Genomic DNA, 18,829 nt, shown 5'->3' on the forward strand with positions numbered 1-18,829 from the left:
TTGGCTCAGCTAGGCAGTAATCCATTAAATCTTAGACCAATGCTACAGCAGACTTACCACACAGCTTGCAAATTTAAAAATACAACTTAGAAACTTGCAGGTTTCTCTTTTGCTGCTGTTCTTAGACTCAAATTTACAGCATATAATCAGGTATGGATAGGCTTCCACAACCAGGTTGTCCCACTGATTGCCTCTTTTAGCCTTTGATTTTCTTTTGATACTTTTTTTATTTTTTCCTTTTTTTTTTTTTGTTTTCCCTCCCCAGCAAGTGCACTCCTTTTGTCTCAGTAAGGATGAACCAGTAAAACAATGAAAAACCAACCCTTTCAATACAGAGCAAGAAGAATTGAGAGCTTTTGGAATTTGGCAAAATTAAAGCCCACTGGTTTTGCCTGAGCAGAAGGAATACACCTACTCCGAGCAGGGGGACTGTGCTCCCACTTCATTGTGCCTTGTCCCAGAATCCCAATCCCTCCCCTTGCTTCCAAGCAGATACACAATACCATGCATGCTGGGGTTGCTGTCCATATACAGCTGGGAGATGAGCAGGGCTGCTGCCTTAGTGACAGGTCATCGTTACATGTTGCTGAGGCTAATGAGAGCTCAACAGTCCACGTTAGCATGACACAGGCATGGTGGTGACCAGTCCTTCTGCCTCTGCGCATCCTGTCCAGGGGGCCTGAAAGTATAAACTGTTCATGGAACAAACTACAAATTACTTATTGTAAATCGTCTTGTGCTGTGTGGGTTTGGTTGCTTTTTTTTATTTTTTAATTATTTATTATTATTATAAATATCCTTCATTGAAATAGTAGTCTCTTCAAACAGTTCTTGCAATTTTAGGAACATTTGTCTCTTTCCTTTTTAATTCCTTCAGCAGGAGCGCTCCATTCCTACTGAGATGAACAATTTTCTTCCTTCCCCACCCCCAACCCTTAAAAAATTTTCTACATACAGTGTAGCAGTGAGTCACTAGAGAACAGTCTGGATCAAATTATTCAAACTTGGTCATAAAATCCTTTGCCTATATTATATTACTGGCTACCCCCATTTACTATATTGGGGAGGAGGGAAAGTAGCCCAATAAAGGGATTATTTTTAAGAAATCTACAAAGAATGTAGAAACAAAATTTTATAATCCTTTAGGACCAACATTTGGCAAGTAATTAAAAAAAAAGAATACACTGAAAAATACTTTCTTTAATATTATACATCAGGCACAACGCTTTTTTTTTGTTTTAAGATTTCATCTGCATAAACGGTTTGTAGGATCAGCAGGTGGCGGACGCCTCGTCGCCTGCAAAAGCCAGGTTGGTTTCACTCTCTCCTCTGCTCCCTTGGTGTGGGGAAGGCGACAGGGACCCCGGGGAGCCCCTCAGATGCTGAGGTCGGTGCTGCACTCCTTGTAGGGCCGCCTGCGCTGCTCGGGCGGGTGCCTGCGGCTCGGCTCGTGCTTCCAGCCGGGCTCTTCCCTCTCCCGGTGGCCAACTCGTTCCTCCCTGAGCCGTCTCTCGGGTGACCTTTCCCTCCGCCGGTCGGACGACTTGGCCCGTCGGTCGAGGGAGCTCTCTCTTCTCCTCTCAGGGGACCTCCTAGGCTCTGTGAGTCTCTCCAGCGACCGCCGCCGGCGGCCGGGCGACCGCTCTCTGCGCCTCTCAGGAGAGAGGTCTCTCCTTCTCTCAAGTCGCTCCCGCCTCTCCAAAGTGTTGTCAGCGCTCCTTGTCCCTTCCCTGCGCTTTTCAGGAGACCTCCTCTTCTGCCCGTTCACCACCGCCCTCTCTGGCTGCCTTTCGTGCCTCCTCTCCGGCGACCTCTCCGTCTTCCTGCCTGGCACGTGGTCGTTGGTTTTAGAAGTCCCATTCCAAGTGTGGTGCTCATTGGGATGTCTGCTAAACTCTCTGCTGCCTTTTAGGTCTCTAACGTAAGTCCGCTTGTCCCCATGTTGTGATGATTTGTGAAGGTCTGGTGGATAACTGGACTCCGATGATGGGTGCTGCCGTCGGTCGGATGGCGCGGGTTTCATTTCCGATACATTTTGTGAACCTGTGGCGGGACTGTTCCTGTCACTGCTGGGGTCTGAAAGAAAATAACAGCAAAGGGTTTGGTATTGATGCCTTCCGTGGTGCTGTGACACCACTTAGCACTCTTCAGACTTCATTAGTGACAAAAACAAACAACTGTTAAAGCAGTCAGCGAAGGCTAACCGAAGCTTTTGTTAATTTAACCGTGAACGAGAGTTACAGGTTAGTACTGGTGTTGCTCTGATCATTAGCCATGTTTTGGTCCAAGCTGATATCATCTTTATGCTCTTCTGGGCATGGGGCACTTTACATTTCTCCCCAAGCCCAATTCATAATGTTTCAGTTATACTACGTTCTTTCCAGTGGAAAAAAAACATTGTAGTTCAGGTTGTTGGCTGCTTTTTTAAAATAACTTCCAATAAAGAGGGCCTTTAGGAAACAATTTTTGTCTTTTAAGACATTATAAAGAACTGCCTTCCAGGCGTGGGAGGCCTTGGTTCAAATAGCAGAAAATGTACAGAAAATAGAATTGATTATTAAGTTTTCACCTTGTAAAATAACATTTTGAAGTTGTGAGAATTAGACTGTAATCATGCCATTTCCATTTCATTTAAGGCATAGCTTAATCTCACTTAGTTGTACCATGTTATGTAAAGTCCTAGGGCAGATTTTGGTTTTGCCACAATGATTCAAACAACGATGACAGTAGTTATGATTTTTTCATATCAAAGCAATGGAAAGATACTGTAATATGTAGGATGGCTTTGATTCAAATCTAATCTCCAGTTCATTATTTTTCATGTACTATTTGAGGTAAAATACAGCTGAGCTGCCTCTGCAAGACAAACTGCAAAGCAGAAGTAGAAAAAGAACATCCAAACTAAACCCCAGGCCTGTGCTGCAGCTAAGCTACAATTACTCCTGTCATTTGTAACGGATGTTTATGAATGATTCATTACAAACATGAAAAGCATTAAAGTAGCTGTGCTGCCTTAATGCAAGTGCTGCTTTTATTTGCTTAATGTCTTCTTTCTTAAAGTAATTCCTTCGTGGCAGCTTGGCTGGCATTAGCCACCTCCTTACACTTGCACCCCAACACCCACCTTGAGGTGGAATGCCCTGATGGCAATGACTGAAAACCCTCACAAACACTTGTGAGGACAGATTTTTTTCTTTTCCCCCTCTTTCTCTCCTTTTTGCCTTCCCTCCCAGCAATCCAAACACTCTACATTCCTCCTGCCATCATGCCAAGTGTCTCCCATTTGATGGCACTTCCACTCCTGAGCTTGGGAGGGTCTGTGTGTGCATTGTGATTTTGTGGATTCCAAGTGAAACCCATGTTGCAACTCACATGTGGGCAGTTTTGCTCTATGAGCACTTTGAGGCCACAGCTGGTGATGAGACCACGCTGCTTTTCTGTGGCTGTAAGCACGTGGCTTGTGGCAACCTGCCTCTCACACAAGGTACAAGCGAGGTTCAAACATGTCCTGTGGTGAGTGTACTTACAATTTGGGGGACGCAGGGTGTTCGGGATGAATTGCTGTACATATAGAATATAGCGAAGCAGAAAAGCAATGTGAGGGAATTAGGCCACAGCACAAAAACACCTAATATTGATTTTAGCTACAAACCGTAGTTTGATTATGGCCCATAAGGTAGAAGCAAGACTCCCCGAGCTTGTCATTTCTCATACATGCAGCGATATTAGGAGGTATCATCGCTGAGGAAGGAAGAGCCCAGCACCAAGAAAAGTAAGAGAAAGAGAAAGAGAAAAGTAGAAAATTTAGATTCCCTATAATAAAGATGAAAGAAAGAAAAATCTTCATATTTTATCTTAGAATAAAGAAAGTTTATTTTTCCAGTCAGATTGTCTAGGCTTCACCCAAATATAAGGCTGCAAAGACAGCAGTTGTTATTATTGTGACATAAAGAGACATCTAAGAGGTGATTCAATAACCCAGACAACGAGAGCATCCATTCTAAAAGACAGCTGGAACAGCGACACAGAATGTCATAGAAAAAACAGTAACAATCAAACAACAACGAAAAATAAAGTCCACCAGAGACCACAACATTAAAAATAAGTACAAAACTCATTACAAAAATATACAGCCTCATAGAGAAGCACGTTCCAATCAAGTCAGAAAAATATTGGAACTTAACATTATTAGAGGAACCATTTGCGACTGCAGCGAACAGAACAGAGAGAAAGGAGTCCCAAATGTTACAAGGATATTCTTTACAGTAGTGCAACCCCTGTATATTAAATCCTTGCTTGGAGAGCAAACGTTTAGTGGTTAGCATTAGCCAAAACAAAATTGGTGATGGATTTCCATCCTCAGTGCAACAGACATATGCTTTGAGAAGTGAAGCACTTAATTTACAGGGTATTTATGCAGTCTAGCATATGATACAGTACTGTACATCCAAAGGAGTATAGGAAAGGACAAAAGTAGAAAGAACATTACAGAATTTCAGTGCCATCATTGAACCTTCTGGTGTGCTATTTATATTACAGAAGTGTAAACCCACAACTTCCCTTCCATATCATTAAACACTTCAATTTTTTGTTGGTTAAACTCTGAATTGGTCATTTTAAGTTAAATAATGAGTAGACTGAGCAGAAACTCTCAAACATAGTACAGTAAATGAAAAGAAAATCTAGTTCATAAATTGTGCAGAAGGGTTTTGTTTCTGGTGTTAGGGCATGGAGAGAATGATAAACACAGAACTCACTGACACAGAAATAACCCAAATACAGGGAGGAAAGTATAAAGGACATCCCTTCAATCATCAGTTTCTATAGAAACCTCAAAGACCTTTGGTTGGGAGTAGCCCTCCATCGAGGGCACAATATTTGACAATTATCTCAAATAAATAAGACATAATTATAATATTAAATAGTGTGCTAAGTTAAGCCACCCAGCAATCCAACCTCCAGGGGAAGAAAAGGAAATCTAATGTGATTCTTAGTAAGAAACGAGGACTGACTGTTTCCCCCAAGACAGACACGAGAGCACCTTTTCATAACCTCCTCACCTTTTCAGACCTTACAATTAAACTAGTTGAAACCAGCAGACTGTTTAAGGGGAGAGAAAAGGGCTCAGGAGGCCAAATCAATATATTTTTGCAGTAAAGCTTTTTTTCCCCCTTCTTTTTCTCAAATAACTTTATAAATATTTACATAAATATTAAGGAAAGGCAAAAATCTCATAAGCCATCTCGGCATTCATGTCTATGGATACAGACAGGAACTAAGAGAAAAACCTAATCAAAAAAATTAAATCACTGCTTCAGAATAGCAACTTGGGATCCCAGTTTTTGCATTGATTAGAAGAAGAGACCTATGCGAAACAACAATTCAGCCGCTGAGAAACAGTTTGGCACAGTTCAATGACATTCCTTTTTTGGCTGGACAAGACAATAAGGTTTGTTTTGTTTTGTTTTGCTTTCCTCTCTGATCACCAAAAAATACTGCTATGATGATCTTGCCTTACACTGCGCCCCAAGTCCATGGAAGCAAGCAAAGGATGAAATGTGTAGAAAATTCAGCACAAGCGAGGCAATTATATGTTGCAAAGGTTGGTAAGACACTGGTGAGAAAGGAAAATAAAAAAGAATTCCCGCTTCAGATCTTGAGACAAATATTCATGGAGTGATGCCAGGGAAGAAAGGAATGTTTTCATAGTTTGACCCACCATATTCTGGGACAGAGCCATCTCCACGTTTCAGAAACAGGCGGACCTTGCGGCCACCATTTTTAATCAGTTCGATGGCCCGAGCGTGCTTCATGTTCTTGGTTGTTTCTCCATTGATCTCTAAGATTTCATCACCAATCTGCCAATGTAATAAAGAGACTGTGATTAGAAACAAGTCCCCATGAGGGTCCCTACCAGCACACCACAAGACAGTGGCCATAGCAAAGCTGGAACAACTATGCATCAGGTGAAGCTAAACATGCCCAACTCCTTCCAGTAACTGCCCACTGTGTAGGAGTGTGGAAGACATGAAGATGACGGAGAGAGCTTGAGGTATTAAAATATTTGATTTTCTGCTGTTCTGAAAAATCGCTTTGCAGTTATTCCATTGCTCAAGAGTAAGTGCAGTGCTAGAACTGGTGCTATTTTATTTAATTTTGATTATTTATAAAGTTTTCAGTCAAAGTGGTTGCTTGTTTCACAGTCTGCTCCAACTGAAATGTTCACAGAGCTTTTTCAGGTCTGTTTCTAACTTGGATATAGTTTGATATAGATATATAACTTGGATAGAGATAGCTACTATGAATCAGCAAAGCTGATTCTGTAAATATAATAATTTATCAGGAGAAGAAAACATGGCATGGAAGAGCTCATCAAAGCACTGACTTTTACAGGGCAGAACTGATTTTGCATCATATTTTCATCAGCAAAAATTCTGGACTACCCCTAGCAGAAGAATTTTGAAAATGTCCTTCACCTGACATATCTGGAGACAATGATGTATTGGGAAAGTTATAATGTGTTCTCTAACAGAGGCCCAAGGACTACATAAAACCTGTCAAATTATTTTTTTCAGTAGGCATTTTATAACATATGCCATTGTTATAATGTTTGTCATTTAGCTGATACTTGAAGCTAATAATTAACGATAATCAGATCCTACATTATAATTTTGTAACTCATGGGCCATAGACACGTTCTGTCTCCTCTCTGCCCACTAGCAGCCAAAGACTGTGGCTGTTCCATTTTCACTGCTACGTGTGCCCTTAGGCTTTAAACAAGATCATGTACTAGAGTTTGGAAAGCAGTGTTGGAAGAAGGGGGTGAAGTTTCCCACTGAATACACACTGCTATAGACTGTGCACCAAGGGTGACAGATGCCATCAGCAGAAGTAAATAGAAACCACTTGCAGTTCACATTTAATTTCCCTTTTAGCTGGAACAGCAGAAGGGAGAGGCAGGGGAGTCAGCTTATTCCAAAGCAAGGTGGTGTTGAAGCCCGTTTGTGCATACCCTCATTTTCCCACATCTCTCAGCGGGCCCATCCTCAGCCAGCCGCAGCACGTACAGGTCCATGTTGTACTCCCGGCCACCTCGCAGGCTGAAGCCAAACCCTTTGGCTCCTCTTTCTAGCTCAACAGTGTAAAAGTCTTGGTCCTGCTGGAGAGAAGACAGCAAACGCCCAATTGAACAGAAAGTCAAATACTGCTCCGCTCTCATGTTGGAATTATTCAAGCAATGTTTTGTTGGCGATAATTAAAAATGGAAAATCAGTTGAATTTTCACACGCAGACCAGGAATTGCTGCTTCCTCAGACCCCACTCTGCAATTTGGAGTTGTGGTGGCTGGTGAAGGGCTGCTGGAATGAGTGGGCTTGGCCATGTCCTGTGGTGCATTTTTGGGCACTCCTGTAACACAACACCTCCCGTGCCCAGGGCAGGAGGGGATATTTTGGGAAGGTGGTTAAAGGTTCTACCAAGCTTTAAAGGCAAGGACAACCTCCCTTCCAGTGCCAGCTTTAGTGCAGTGTCTGATGGCACCTGGGGGTGAGTCTGTGCCATGTTGCTGGCTTTTTGTGTCATTACCACACCATTTATTCCTTTGCAAGAAGCTCAGAAGCCTTTGCATTGTTTTTCTCAAATGCTATTATGGGGATGTTTTGAAGTCCCTAATGGAAGAAGTTACTTCTGGGATGGCCAATGGCAAGGAAGGTTAACAGTGAGATAGATAATCTTTCTAATAAGATGCCATCTCTGCAAGCTGGAACACTCCTGCTATCGCCCCTTATTAAGTTTTCTTCTTTTTTATTCTCTGAATTTATCATTTCCACACAACAATACTTTCCGGAGAGGCCCCTCACAACAGACAATTCAATAAACAAACACAAAAATTATTACTGCCCTAAAAATGTCAGCTCTTTTTTTCTTTATTTTTACTCCCTCAAAGTCTCGATGAGAATGTGTTGGGAATGTTTCTCAGCTGAAACAATAGCAACACATATTAAGAAACTAATCAGCAAATTCCTCTTTCTTTTCACCAGGCTGAGGGAGAGCAGCTTCTCAGTGGGAATTTTCAAGGGGACTATTTAAACACAGCCCTCAAGCAGATTGGAAACAAGAGTCTGTAGTAAGCAAAACAATTAGAGAAGTACTCCTTACCTGTGCTGCTTGGGGCGGTTTGAAATCAAACTGGGATTCCTGCTTTGGTTTGGTGTTGTTCCTGCTGTAATGAATGAGAGGGAGAGAGGAAAAATACAGCTCATGGGACGTGAAAATGATGAAGAAGTAACTGAAGAGAGAGCATGTCGAGATGCCCTCCTCAAGGAAAACAATCTGACCTGGTCTCCTGTGGTATTTGCTGAGGAGTATGTGTGGTTGTGATTGTAGCAATTTTTTCTGCATTGGTCAATAAAGTAGCATTGGAGGATTCTGCAAAATAGATTTTGTTTTTATTATGAGGGAAGACCATGGGCTATTCACTGAAAGAAAAAAAGAGTTTTGCAAAAGCATTTCATGGAAAAGCAACATTACATTGTTTTTATAGAACTGGAGATGGGATCAAATTTCTTAATTCCCCAAATTAATATAATAAGTATGTATATGAAACTGTACACTCAACTGGAAAATGAGAAAAAAAATTAAATTAGGAAATCTGGATTAGAACCCCCCCGGACCATTAGACACATTTATGAAGACTCACTTATAGATGAAGGATTGAACAAAGTTTCGTCTCTTCTCTAAAAACATGAATTCCAACCAATTAAGTCTATAAATATTGTCGGTTGGGTGGATTAATTTTATAGTATCTATAACTATTCCAGGGATTGTAAGTTTATCAGTCCTTCTTCCATCAGAAACTGCAATCTCCAGTAGAATTGAGATGTGGCTCTTATCCAATACCTCACAAGATGATACTGAATGTGGCTAAAACTCAAATTTACTGAAATCCTTCTTTGAAATACAACCCACTGCTGCTTCAGTACTGAAAGCAGGAACATGGAGCCATTGGTACGAAGTGCATCAATAACTCTGGGTAACACTTAGAAAAGGGTGCACTGAGAGAATACAGGGAGCAGGAGTAACTTCTACGCTTAATTTCTGCCATGGCAAAGGGCTCTCAGCCCAGCACCAGCCTGTGCAAATTGCAGATTTCTTTAGGCATGAAGAAAGGGGCTCCAAGGAGAGGTCCTGTCTCCTGCTTCCCACAACTGAGATAGGAACAACTGAAAAGTGGCTATGTAGATGTCCCTCACAGTATGGCAGGGCAGAATATTCCCCTTGTCATTCTGCTGCTGCATCACAGACTTAAGTAGGATCAGAGTTAACCCCAAATTCACTTAAAATTCTGCCTAAAATTCAGGTAATGTCAATGCCATTAGCTGAGTATTAGAAACACAGACCCAGAACTCTTCTGTATTGAACTCAACAGATTTTCCAGAACTATATATTGTACCAATTCTGAACTGATATTAGTACTGAAGAGTTTCAAATGCTGAATTGCTCCAGAAGCCAGCAGTTTCTGTAAACACCCATCATCTCCTATGGCAGTTTGACTTCAGAAGAAGTCTTGGTGGTACTCCAGGTACCTTGATGGTTCTTAACCACACAAAATGCTCAACAATTTTGTTGGCTGCACTTGGAGAATGATGGGCAGGGTCAGCAGAAACACCCACTCATCAGACATGGCATTCCCAGCTAAAGCCACTGCAGTGGCAGGCTCCTTTGCAGAGCAATTCTGCATGCTGGAAACTCCCTCTTTGTGTCTACACCCACTGTACCCAGGAGAGACCCACAGACTGCAAGTAACAACAAAATACTGACCATGATCCACCTTTCAAGACCAAAATCTAAACCGAATACACAGCCACTAAGACAACAGAGACAAAAATTGGATGAAAACCTCTGGGTCTCCAACATAAGATTACAAGGCCTTCTACCCTGCCCTTGTTTGCCTCTCGAGGTACAGGCATCCACTAATTCATTTTACTGGCTACGGAGAAATCTGACATTATTAAACAGAGTCCAGCTGCGATACAAAATTGCAGCAATGGGAGGGTTTTTGCCTGAATTAAGATGTGGTGGATCCTGGGAGTTTAACTTCATTTACTTCATGGATTGATATTAATTCTGGAGAAGACTTCTGGAGAAGTCTAGATAAGGGGAAGCCTTTTCCTTTCTGTAGCTATTTGCATGTTGAGGGAAATTCAGGAAAAGGGACAGAGAAAAAGAAGAACCACTTAAACAGATGGGTGCAACAAGAACACAGCTCCTTTGCCTGCAGTGCTGTGCCCAAGTTAACATGCCCAAACCCTCAGCATATGGAGCTGAAACATCTTCCAGACCAGAGCTGGCTCGTGTCCAGCAGCTCAGAAAGCAAGAGAGGCTCCTGGGTCTGCCTGCACCTCTCAGTGTAGGCATGACCAAACCACACCCTTGTGATGATGTACCACTGACAGCTGGCTTGTGTCAGAAGATGTCCCTACATGTAGCTACACTGCTGGGGTTTAAGAAATAATTCTGTTTATTTTGTAAAGACACCTTGATGTCAAAATCTGTCTCCTACATCAGAAAGCCCCAAAACATGGTTAAGTGTTATGTATTCATCCAGAACAAAAGCCTCTAAAATCTTCCACAAATATTTGGAGATCAGATGAAGATGGGCTTCAAAGAGAATGCAAGATTCCTACCCTTTAGTAGGTCACACTAATAATACCAAGCAGAGCAATAACACATTTTGGTACAGATGTATCTTCACACCACTGTACTGCATCTATCTTTAGCCCACCCTCTCCCATGAGTCAGGAGTTGTGCATAATTTTGCCAGTGTTTTAGACACTGCTTCAGGATGCATGCCAGCCACCATGCAAACTGGAACAGAATACAGCAAAAATTATCTTTAGTACAATTATAATTGCGTGTTCCAAACCCTCTATATTTCATTGATTCCTTGCCCTGCTCTGCCCTAAAACTCTCTGTCACCAATTATATGCCTAATCTAAGCTTGTCCTGTTCCAGCATTCTGTATCCTTGAATCTGCTGTAAGTGTTGTAAAGCATCATCATTTCATTGCAAATACAATCCTGCAGTCATCTGTGCCAATTAGCTTGTGCAAGACTTATTACAAAGCAAAAACCCTTGGTGTTTTTAATAATGTTAGAAGAGATTAGCAGTGTGAGTTTATTGTGAGTCTTGTGATGCACCTCAGTTTCATATTTATCTGATGAATGGCTTCTGATTTATGCTCCCCCCTCCTTGAAGCACACAGACCATTTATATTTGCCAAAAAAGCACTCAAAAAGAAACAAAAGAAAACAACAAATCAAGAAGAGCATACAAAGACATCAAAAAGAAAACAAAACTGAGACAGATTTCTTGTATCTCATGGGGTTTTAGAGCAAACCCCTCAGAGATTTTGAGAGTGTTGGGTCTTACTGTCTTTTGGAAAATAGATGCAGGTAATACTATGCAAAGTTGGCAATCTGACTTGGAATTTCAAAGTGACAGTAAATAAAAAGACTTAAAGCCTGAATTGCTATGAAAGCAGAGTTGATTCCTTCCCTAAAGAACAGCTTTCCATCTCCTCCAGGAATACGTGATGTTAATCACAGGTACGTGTTTCCCTAACCTAAGCAATTTACATGATATCTGGGACACATCATTGCATGAGCAAGACCGGCTCAGCATTTATGTCAGGAGGTTATACTCTTAAAAAATTCTTAAATCATTCAGAAGTTGCTTAGTTCTCAGATGGTTTTGCTTTTTTAGAAAATAAGCACTTTACTTAAATATTCACCTTCCTTTTCAACAGAGGCTAAAATACAGGTAATGAACAATTCCTCTCTCAGTTTATCTTCCAAAACAGGCATGCACAGGCCAGCTCGGATGTTAGCTTGATTCACAGCCATTTTATTATTCATGAACACCCTATTTCCTCCAAGCAGCAAAGGATTATATAGCATTTGACCTGGTACCCCTAGACAGTAGGAAAATAAAGCTTTTGTGCAGAACAGATCACCCTAAACAGAAATAATTTATAACCAGATCATTTCTCATCCTGGTCCATGGGGAGCAATGTGGAAAGTTTTCTGCCCAACAAGCTCTCACTTTGAAACCATCCAGGGTAGAGAAGCACAATAAACAAAGAAAATACTCAGAATTCAGAACCACAGCAATTTTAGTTCTGCTGCAGATACTTTACCAGGTTTCTGATCAGTTCCTATCTGGGGATCAAGTCAGGGATTAATTTAAAGGAACTGATACATAACACAGATCCTTATTTTTTATTAAATACTTCAGTGACCTGAAATCAGCAGCAAGTGTCAACTTATTATTAGGAAACCTGCATGTTCCCTCTCATCTGAAACAGTGAGATCCTGTCTAGGGTAACTCTTAAAATGCAACTTCAGAACCATTCCCATTTAAGCAGTCATTTAAAAATGTACTGAGCTTGCTCCCAAAGCAACTTACCCAGAATAAAAACAAATCTGCTTTTGAAACAGCTTAAAACATGTCAAAGTGTTTATCTCTTTCTGTGATCTCCTTACTCTATAGCCTGCTTGTGTCTATACAAAGCTTCAGGAATCACACATCCTAACAAGTGATTCCCAAATATTCTAAAGCTGCATTATTAAGTTAAGTAGCAAACCAAAGTGTATCGAGAGATCCATCAAATTTATGGAAGATCATTTTAAGCAGATGCATGGAATGAAATATTCTTATTTTGTAGCACTGAATCAGCCTCCCTGTTAAAAACCAACCATCTCTACAAAAAGAAAGAAAAAATAAAGCTACGGGAGACTCACAACGTCCCTCACTGCTAACTCCCAAAGTGGGAGCAGAAACTGACCCCTCCGCGGCTTTGCAGCTGCAAGTGACAGAAAAAGCCCGGGGAACAGAACCAAGAAGAGGGTGAGGCAAGAGAGCAGGAAACAGATACTTTACCATCTCCTGGAATGATGCGCAGGGTGACGGTGTTTCCCGCTTCCTTAATGAGGTTGACGATGTCTGAATGCGACTTGTTGGTGATGGAGCACCCATTGACGGCCAAGATCCGGTCGCCGACTTTCAGCTTTCCGCAGCGGTCGGCGGGGCTCCCTTCAATTATCCGACCTATTTTGTGAGGCATGGCCACACATGCATTTCCCGCTTTTGTATTGGTTTGGGGGTTGTTTTTTTTGGTTTTGGTTTTGTTTTTTTTTTTATTGTTTACGTATGTGGGAATATGGTGAAGGGGAAAAGGAAAAAAAGGGTTGAAAAGGGAAAGAGAAGGTTAAGGGTTAATTAATTAATGCATCAAGCAAAAGTTATTATAGGATAGCTTTGCTGCCAGTGTTCAAAACATTGGCAATCAACTAGTTGAGTGCACAACACTACTTCCACCACAAAAAGGTGTTTTGTTAATACCTCAAAACTCCCCCCAAGTGGATTTCTGTTAATAAATGGTGCAATTTTTATTGACTACAACTGCACTTAGCAGCTCCATCATAACCCAAATCTGTTTTTGCTTTTGAAGAAAAAAATTGAAACTGTTTATAGAAAACTCAACTTTTCTCCTTCAAGATTACATCAGTGTCAGCCTCTCTAGTCCTTCTCTAAGCCAACTGCTGTTCAAGATTCTGCCAATGTTTTGTTCTTTCTCAATTTAGAAAGATAAAATCATTCTAGGCCTAGGAGGGAGCGTGGCTCCCTATCTACCACACAGACCCACTCTACCAGCTCTGCATGTGGAAGCAACATGAAACGTTTTTCTTCCATTGTGAATAAAGGTACTACCAGGGAAGGCACAGGACCACTACAGATGGGCCAAGACTGACAGAGGTAACCTGTTTGGTGCTGGCACCCACCTCAGCCTCTACTAACCCTTCCTCTTTTATGATCTTAGATGGCACCAGGTGGGAACAAAGAAAGGTTCTCCTCATTAAAATACCTCTAAAACCACACACAAAAACATTGAGATGTCTAACACACAGGGTGAGAGCACTTTAGGATGAATGTGTTCTGGAGACAAAATTCTCCTCCTGTTCCATGCAGTTGTTTTGTTTCAAAAACACTGGGTTGTTCATAACATGCAGAATTGGGACACAGGGGATACACAGCATCACTCAGATAAATCCAGTGAGCTTTTCTACAGCTCCTTTATGTGGGCAAGAGGCCTTGGGGCACACAGCACATGGTCATCTCACACTTTGCATCCACAATACATTCACCCTCAAGATGCACTTTCCCATCTCTGCTGTAGTCTTCATTTGATTAGTAGTTTTAGAGATACACACACATGACAACACTAGAAAGACCATAAAGAAGAAAAGGCTAAGACAAGGATATGTGAGGTTGGAAAGATGTGATGAAAACTGGCAGAAAGTGTTAATATTAGTTGTATTAGTTAAAAAAACGAGGGAGATTTTTTTTTTCTTTAATTTTACCACGATGTCAGAAAGTTTCTCTTTCTGGTAATACAAAGCCCCATCCAGTTTGCAGTTTATCCTGTTTTGAGGATGTGAGTTTCTACTCTATCCAATCCACTAAACACAGATGAAAGAAGCCCACACCAAAGTGACAAAGGTGAATTTTAGAACCAGTTTGGCCCATCTCTAAATACTACCCATGAAAGAAAAAAACTACAAAGCAGGTCCAGAGCAAGCACCAGACAGCAGAGGGAACATATCTCATGCGGAGTGTTAGGAAAAAACAGAATATACTTGAAAAAATTAAAGGAAAAACAGTCACAGATCAACAGATCTCCTTGGGAGGCCCTGCACAGAAAACTTCCAGTTAGCAAGAATTTTGGGCTAAAGCAAACACAACTTTTAACAACCTCAGGTCAAGGTTTCTCTGCAGAGAAGAGTTACAGCATAATCTTCGTACAGTAAAAGTTATTTACACACGTTTGCAAATCCGTTCAGAAGATAAAAGCATGCCCTCTGTTCTAGACTGTGTTCAGTTTAATCTCTTTTACATTACACCATTGTGTCCTGGCACCAAAACACCTATCTTGGAAGAGCAGTTTCCAGCAGCAAGGACAGTGTGAGAGAGCTAGAATCTGAGAACTGACAGAACTCAATGCACTAGTTTTATACTACATAGTTCCCCCTAGAAATCTCTGCCAGACTGCCCAGAACAGTGCTAGCAATGGCCCATTCTACATCAGTACCAGCAAAGGTGGTGGTGCTCCCTTGATGTATTACTAAGGGTGTCACTGATAGTCAATGGCAAGAAATGTCAGAAAACAAAGCCTAGGAGAATGATGGAAAGGCCACTTCCTGCACCTGCCTGCCCCAGGAGCACTCCAGTTGCACAGGGAGCCTGCAATGCGTTTTCTCTGCAAACCACAGCACTGCTGTGGGAGGTACTGTGAAGATGGACAAGGCAGTGCTCTGTCCTTCCTTTCCCTCCACCCCTACCATGTGCCACAGACTAAGGGAACACCTTCCTTTAGAAAGTACAAGTGCATGCTGCCTCGGGCCTTTTGGAGGAGATGGAAAGGGAAGAAAATAGCATCTCTGACTGGTTTCCTCCTTGCAGTGACACTTCTGCTTGAGAAGAGGCTGTTCTGGGCATATTTGCAAAACCAGCTTATGTACATCTCCTCTGAAGCAACCCCTGGAAATGGGTATCTGCCTAGCAGAAAGACTGTCTTGAGACAGAAACCATGACCACCTCTATTAGGTCAGGATATTACATGTGACATAACTTAAACTTAATTTCTTCCTACTCTGAAGATATGCATTTGGGAAGACACCAAATGGGTAAAAGAAACATCCTGTTCTTTTAACAGTATTCCCCATTTTACGTCTCACCAGCAAGCAATATTAATTAAAACTTTCCAGCTATCAGCATGCTCACAACATAATGATGATCAGTAACCCTGATTGCCAAAGAGAAGTTAATCAGTTTAAGCATTACTGCTTTTAAATCAACTGGCTTGATTCCACCATCACGAGACATATTTCATTCCACCTGCTACATTTCTGCACTGGCAAACAGCATCACTGGGAGGATCCCCAGCTGCTCCTCTGAGAGCAAACTCCTGAGAGGCTCTCCCAGAAAGTGAGCAACAGGAACTGCTATTAGTGGCCTTTTAGCTCTTCAGGTTGGGATGTCTTATTTCACTTTTCTCAACTCACTGCTGAACACCAGGAGGCAAACACCTACCGAGCCTTCGCCTCTGATTTTGCTTTTAATCACATAAACCAGGGCATGCTCATGACTTTTAATTAAACAGATCCCCACCCTCCTCCTTGGGCTGCAAAGCCCGCGTCTCCCTGGAGGTGCAGCCAGAACTCCTCAGGACTCACCGAACGTCGTGCCCGCCTCGGGCCTGCTCACCGACGAGACGATGACGAAGCCGAAGCCCTCGTTCTCGCCGCGGCGGATCTCCACGTCGTAGGGCTGCACCACGGCGCTGACCACGCCGCTGCCGCCGCCGCCACCGCTGCCGATGCCGCTGGTGCTGCCGCTGCCCGAGCTGACCGTGTTGAGGGAGTTCTGGCTGCCCTGCGGCGTCCGCTTCTCCTCCGTCAGCGAGGCCGGCTGGTTGCTGCTATGGTGGGAGGAGGCCGGGGATGGGACTTCGTTCTCTGCCTTGGGAACTGGGGAGGGGAGAAGAAATTGTTGGGGTGGGCTGCACCATTTAGTGCTTGGAGAGAGGTGTTTGGTGAGATAAGGGTAAAAGAAAATCACCTGCTTTAGTCTACCCATCTATGGCCATGTTTTCAATAGCTCTGCCCGGTGGTGGCACTGCCCACAGTGCTCACCCTCTCCTGTGTATGCTCATTCAGCCAAAGCTGTCCACTGCCAAACTGCAGCCAGTGCAGTGCTGTGTGCTTGGATGCTCTGTGGCATTTTAAACCTGGATTACTTTAGTTCAAAGGTGCCTCCTCTAGCTATTGCATCCCCACTTCAGTTATATACATACAACCATATGTATGTATGTATATACATACATATCTATGCACAAGCCACAAGGAGAGACAGTAATATCTCACAACAACACCTTCTGTGCCATTTCAAACTGAAAGCTATCAATTAGTGCACTGATTGCCTTTGATTAATGGAATCTTTAGTAATAACAATCTCTCAGTATGAGAAAAACAACTTGTGAACCAAACATTTCTGGATAAAAGAACCAGCAACTATCATCTGTACAGTCTGGTACAAACATTAAACACTGTTAACGTTAATATTAAACAAGTGTTTAACAGCAACTGAAGTTGGAAGGGGTATTAGTTTGAAATCTAATCAGCTACCACAAGGCTTGAAGAAATCTCAAAAAAATTGCTTAGTCCAGACTCTGCTCAAGTGAGGGCCAACTCTACCTAATATCAGTCCTGACAGATGTTTGTCTAATCAGCTGTTAAATATCTCCCCAGGCAATCTATTGGTTGCAATATCTGACTTAAATCTTCCCTGCTGCTACATAAGGCTATTATTTCTAGTGCTATCTAACAGGCATATGGAGAACATATTATTCTCTTCCTCTTTGCAGCAGCCTCTTATAGTCTTGGGAAGTTTAATACCTCCCCCTCTGCTTTAAGCTAAAGAATCCAAATTTGTTCAATATTTCCTTTCAGACCATGTTTTCTAGAGCTCTCCTTATTTTCCCTGTCTTCTGGACTCGCTCCAGTTGGGCTCTCTCCAACTCAAATATGTCTTTCTTGAAGTGCTGGACCATATTGCACTAAGCCATCATCTGCTGGGAAATCAGGAGAGTTTCCCCCTGCCTACATCCCTGCACAGTCTTTTCTTCACCTGAGCCAACCTCAGCATAAAGCTCGTGGCCCACAATAGCTTCCACTTCTTGTTACTCAGCCTGTTCTCCACAGCCCATTTGTGCAGCTGAGAGCAGCATATTGCACTTGTCCTTGCTGAATGGCTGCCTCTGCTAATCAGGTCACTTCTCCAATTTGGTGAATCAAAATTAAGCTGAAGATCTTAAAAGCAGCAGCATGAAAATAGATGGCAAACAAAATCTAAACCTCAAATTCACAATGCAAAAAAAAAAGGACTTTAAAATATCCTTGGATAGAAGTCCTGTCTGCACTTATATACTTAAAAGTATGTACTAAATAGATTGCATTCTTCATATTAAGATTACAGGAGCATAAAATTTCCCCTACATGGATCTGAGGACAGAGAGTACTCATTTAGGTGAACAATCCTTTTCTACTGGCATACAGATGACAGGAGGAACAAGGGACCGAAATTCAGGAACAGCCTTCTCTACAAAGTTCTGCTGAAATTTAAAAGCCTGCAAATATAAGGTGAAAGAAGGGATTCTGAATAATTTATCCTAGAGTAAGTGTCCACATTTGCAATGATTCAGAAATAGCTCGATCTGCAGTAACATGCCTCTGAATGAAATATCAAGAGAGATCTCATGCATCTAAATATTTCATGGTAATTTCCAGCCTGGAGGCTGTAAAACTGCATAGAAAATCTACACACAAAAAACAATACCAAAATTCAGCTGCCCTTCCCCTTCCTTCCAATGCTCTTCTAAAGCTTCCCTCACACCAGACCTTGGTCAGGAATTAAAGAGAGGCTGTCAGAGGAGAGACATAACCTGGTGTTTAATCCATATTGGGAAGAAAGAAAGAAATGAGAAGTGAACATTTATTTATTATTGTGCAGAAGGAGCTCAGGCCTAGATAAGATCACAGAGCTATTTCAGAGGCACTCTTCTAGTCCTAACTTCCACTGAGGACCTAATTTCCAACCTGTTATTTTGATTCTCTCTAAGATCAAAGTACATCACTGCCTATTTATCTGATGATGCCTAAACTTGAAAAGCTACATAATATCCTTTTCTTTGAGTAGAGTAAAAGCAAATCCC

General features: G+C 42.0%; 1 protein-coding gene across 30 annotated transcripts in view; it reads right to left on the reverse strand.

Annotated features, from left to right (window-relative positions):
- The window catches only part of MAGI1 (membrane associated guanylate kinase, WW and PDZ domain containing 1), a 335,573-nt gene that overhangs the window by 788 nt on the left and 315,956 nt on the right, over positions 1 to 18,829 (reverse strand). For 11 of the 30 annotated variants that reach the window (XM_039695351.1, XM_039695333.1, XM_039695350.1 and 8 more), the window contains 7 exons: positions 16,293 to 16,586; positions 12,940 to 13,143; positions 8,337 to 8,427; positions 8,158 to 8,221; positions 7,013 to 7,159; positions 5,720 to 5,858; positions 1 to 2,076 (listed from right to left, as the gene is read on the reverse strand). The exon at positions 1 to 2,076 is cut by the window's left edge and continues 788 nt beyond it. In XM_039695351.1, the coding sequence (XP_039551285.1) occupies positions 1,376 to 2,076; positions 5,720 to 5,858; positions 7,013 to 7,159; positions 8,158 to 8,221; positions 8,337 to 8,427; positions 12,940 to 13,143; positions 16,293 to 16,586 (1,640 nt within the window). In that variant the 3' untranslated portion in view covers positions 1 to 1,375. Of the gene's footprint in view, positions 2,077 to 3,652; positions 3,742 to 3,819; positions 5,859 to 7,012; positions 7,160 to 8,157; positions 8,222 to 8,336; positions 8,428 to 12,939; positions 13,144 to 16,292; positions 16,587 to 18,829 lie in introns of those variants that run through there. The other 19 variants (XM_039695360.1, XM_039695361.1, XM_039695356.1 and 16 more) reach the window with 11 other exon arrangements.

This window comes from Passer montanus, unplaced genomic scaffold (assembly GCF_014805655.1).
Source record: "Passer montanus isolate IOZ18808 unplaced genomic scaffold, ASM1480565v1 scaffold9, whole genome shotgun sequence".
Classification (NCBI taxonomy): Eukaryota; Metazoa; Chordata; class Aves; order Passeriformes; family Passeridae; genus Passer; species Passer montanus.